A 2564-nucleotide genomic window follows, 5' to 3' on the forward strand; every position below is an offset into this window, starting at 1 on the left:
GATATACAGGTGTGCCATGTGAACCTGGAAGGACAACCTTTCTACTCCAAGAAGGACAAGCCCTTATGCAAGAAGCATGCACATGCCATCAATGTGTAGATGCTTTAACGCTGCATTAAAAAAGCTGTCAGTGAAGGAACTAAATGCAATTAATACATTTGCATGTGTGGTTTATGGCAAAGACATCAGTGCCTATCCGAATTACAAAAACTAAGTCATAGAGTATAATAAATAGCATATTAGTCAGAGGATGAAACTAGACATTTTGACATTGTTTAGGTTTTTCTTTGTCTTTATAACAACCCGAATACATTTGCATACATGCACTTGTTTGTCTGATACAGTAATTTAAGAGATATAACATTTTCACTTTATTTTTATTTTTTTGGTTTGGTGATTTTATTCAACATACAATGTTTGTGATATTAGTGACTAAAACCTTCATTTGAAAGATATTAATATTATACATGAATGTCGAAGATTGAAACAGGCTGAAAAAGTCGATGCATGTTATCACGCCTTAAAATTTCACGTAAACTCAAATGTTTTTATATTCCATTGCTGTTTGTTTTTTTGAACAATAATGAGGCCTATAGATCCCTGACTTGCTTATCAATCATAAAAGGATATTAAATAGATTGAGACTTTGTGGGTTGTTTTACAGTCTTTTCAACACTGAATGGGTGTGTTAGGTGTTACTGATCTTGTTAATTTGTGCTTGTAGTGTGTGGAAAAGCAAGTGAGCTAATTCAGGCATATGTGATGTCAATATTAGCATTATGGGTCATATTTTTTTCAGCTCATTTAAAGAACGTGAGCAACACATCTGAAAAGGTTTAACATTTATTTTAATTTATTAATTGTTGCCCTCACTGTTTATGCAAGACTTAGTACGTTGTAATAATGTCCAGCTCTCAAGGAGTATTTTTTCTTTCTTTCAATTATTCATGTTTTGCCTTGTCACCATGATATTTGCTTTTTGTTGTTATTTATTGTGCGCTAATCCTCAATATTTACAAAATCTTTGCAAATGGTGTACTGTATTTGCATGGATAATTTACTTGTTTTCTTTGCCAAGAAGGAGGGATTCGTATTTTTATTTAATAAATACTTTAATAAACAAGACAGAGGCACACACAGGATGCAAGTTTTATTGTTAATATGTAACAAATGGGGTACTTGAGACGTTTTTTTCTCGGTGGGTATATGCTACCCAATTCTGATGTATAACTTTAAGATTACATTAAAGTTTTTATTTGATGCCTAGTGGCTATTAAAGCATATCACAGTTAAATTCTGAGATTGCAATTCTAGAAACTCATGTTTTCCTATGTGGTATTAATATTTTATGCATACAATTCACTTAAAAATAACTTTTATTTAGACATACTTTATAAATTTGTCCTTGATTTATATATTTTCACTGCCATATATTGAAGTTAATGTAACCTGCCACATCAGCTGACGTGTTCTTATGGCTATACTTTTTATTTGGGCTTTTGTTTGTTTGTTTTGAATATTACTAACAATGGGTTAGCATGTCATAACTGCCTCTCTTAAATAATAATAAATTGTTAGCTTCCTTTTTTTCTTTTTTTTTTTTAAACAAGATTAGTAAATTACTTCAAATTACATTAATATCAGTGCTGGGCTCAGAAGTGGGAATGTTCTATCTTTTTAGCATTTTTCAAAAACTGTATTTGATTTAATTGAATGCTATTGAATGTACTTTGAATGAATGTTTGTCATCTGCTGTATTGTGTAGTTCACCTGGGAATTACAGAGACAAAGGATTGATCCATAATTACATAAAGTGGCCGATACTTCAATAATACAATAAAGAACCATATGTGTTATGTGACACTCATTTTTATAAACAAGACGATTTGGTATATATTAACAAGTGTCTTTAATGCAGTCTTCTTCTTGGTCTAAAGAAGAAGACGACTTCTTTATGTAATGATAGTTTAAACTGAGATGCAGCTCTACTGTACAATATTATAGATTTTCTTTTATGAGTTAGGTTATGTGTTGTTGTTTTTTCAATTTAAAATGAAAAACTAACTAGTGCTACTAATAGTGTTCTCTGTAAATGTATTTGAAATTATATTTTATTTTGTGTTTGAATAATCTTTAATTTAAATCGAAATGATCATGTTCCACACAATCTAATGAAATGTTTCAAATTTGTTTTAAAGAATGCATGCGTACAAAAAGATTGTTGGTTGAGGCTAAGTATAATTCTTATCATTCATTCAAAATCAATGACATAAATAATATTTCACTATTTAATAATGATGCACATAGGGCAGTGAAGAATAAAAATAATAATAATTGAATTCATTTTTTGCCTATGCTGTTATTTTTTACACAAAAAGGTGTCACTCAAAAAAGTTATCTTAACTGTGATGTTGTTTTGAAATAAAACGAAGTAATTTATTTTTGTATTTCATAGTATCATTTGTATAAGCATCAAAGTGACAGATGAATGTTCTATGTACTAATGCGTTGAGATCGAACTCTCGTTTACTTGAGGCCGTGCATGTTCAGCGCTCGTCGGCAGG

The 2564-nt window shown here is 30.4% G+C and overlaps 1 protein-coding gene across 1 annotated transcript in view; it reads left to right on the forward strand.

The window, feature by feature from the left end:
- ldb3a (LIM domain binding 3a) overlaps window positions 1–2343 on the forward strand; it is a 38099-nt gene extending 35756 nt beyond the window's left edge. Inside the window, exon 17 of the mRNA XM_026224967.1 lies at window positions 10–2343. Coding sequence (XP_026080752.1) covers window positions 10–99 — 90 coding nt within the window. The 3' untranslated portion in view covers window positions 100–2343. The remainder of the gene's footprint in view (window positions 1–9) is intronic.
- The last annotated feature ends 221 nt before the right edge of the window (window positions 2344–2564 follow it).

This window comes from Carassius auratus, chromosome 38, assembly GCF_003368295.1.
Source record: "Carassius auratus strain Wakin chromosome 38, ASM336829v1, whole genome shotgun sequence".
Taxonomy (NCBI): Eukaryota; Metazoa; Chordata; class Actinopteri; order Cypriniformes; family Cyprinidae; genus Carassius; species Carassius auratus.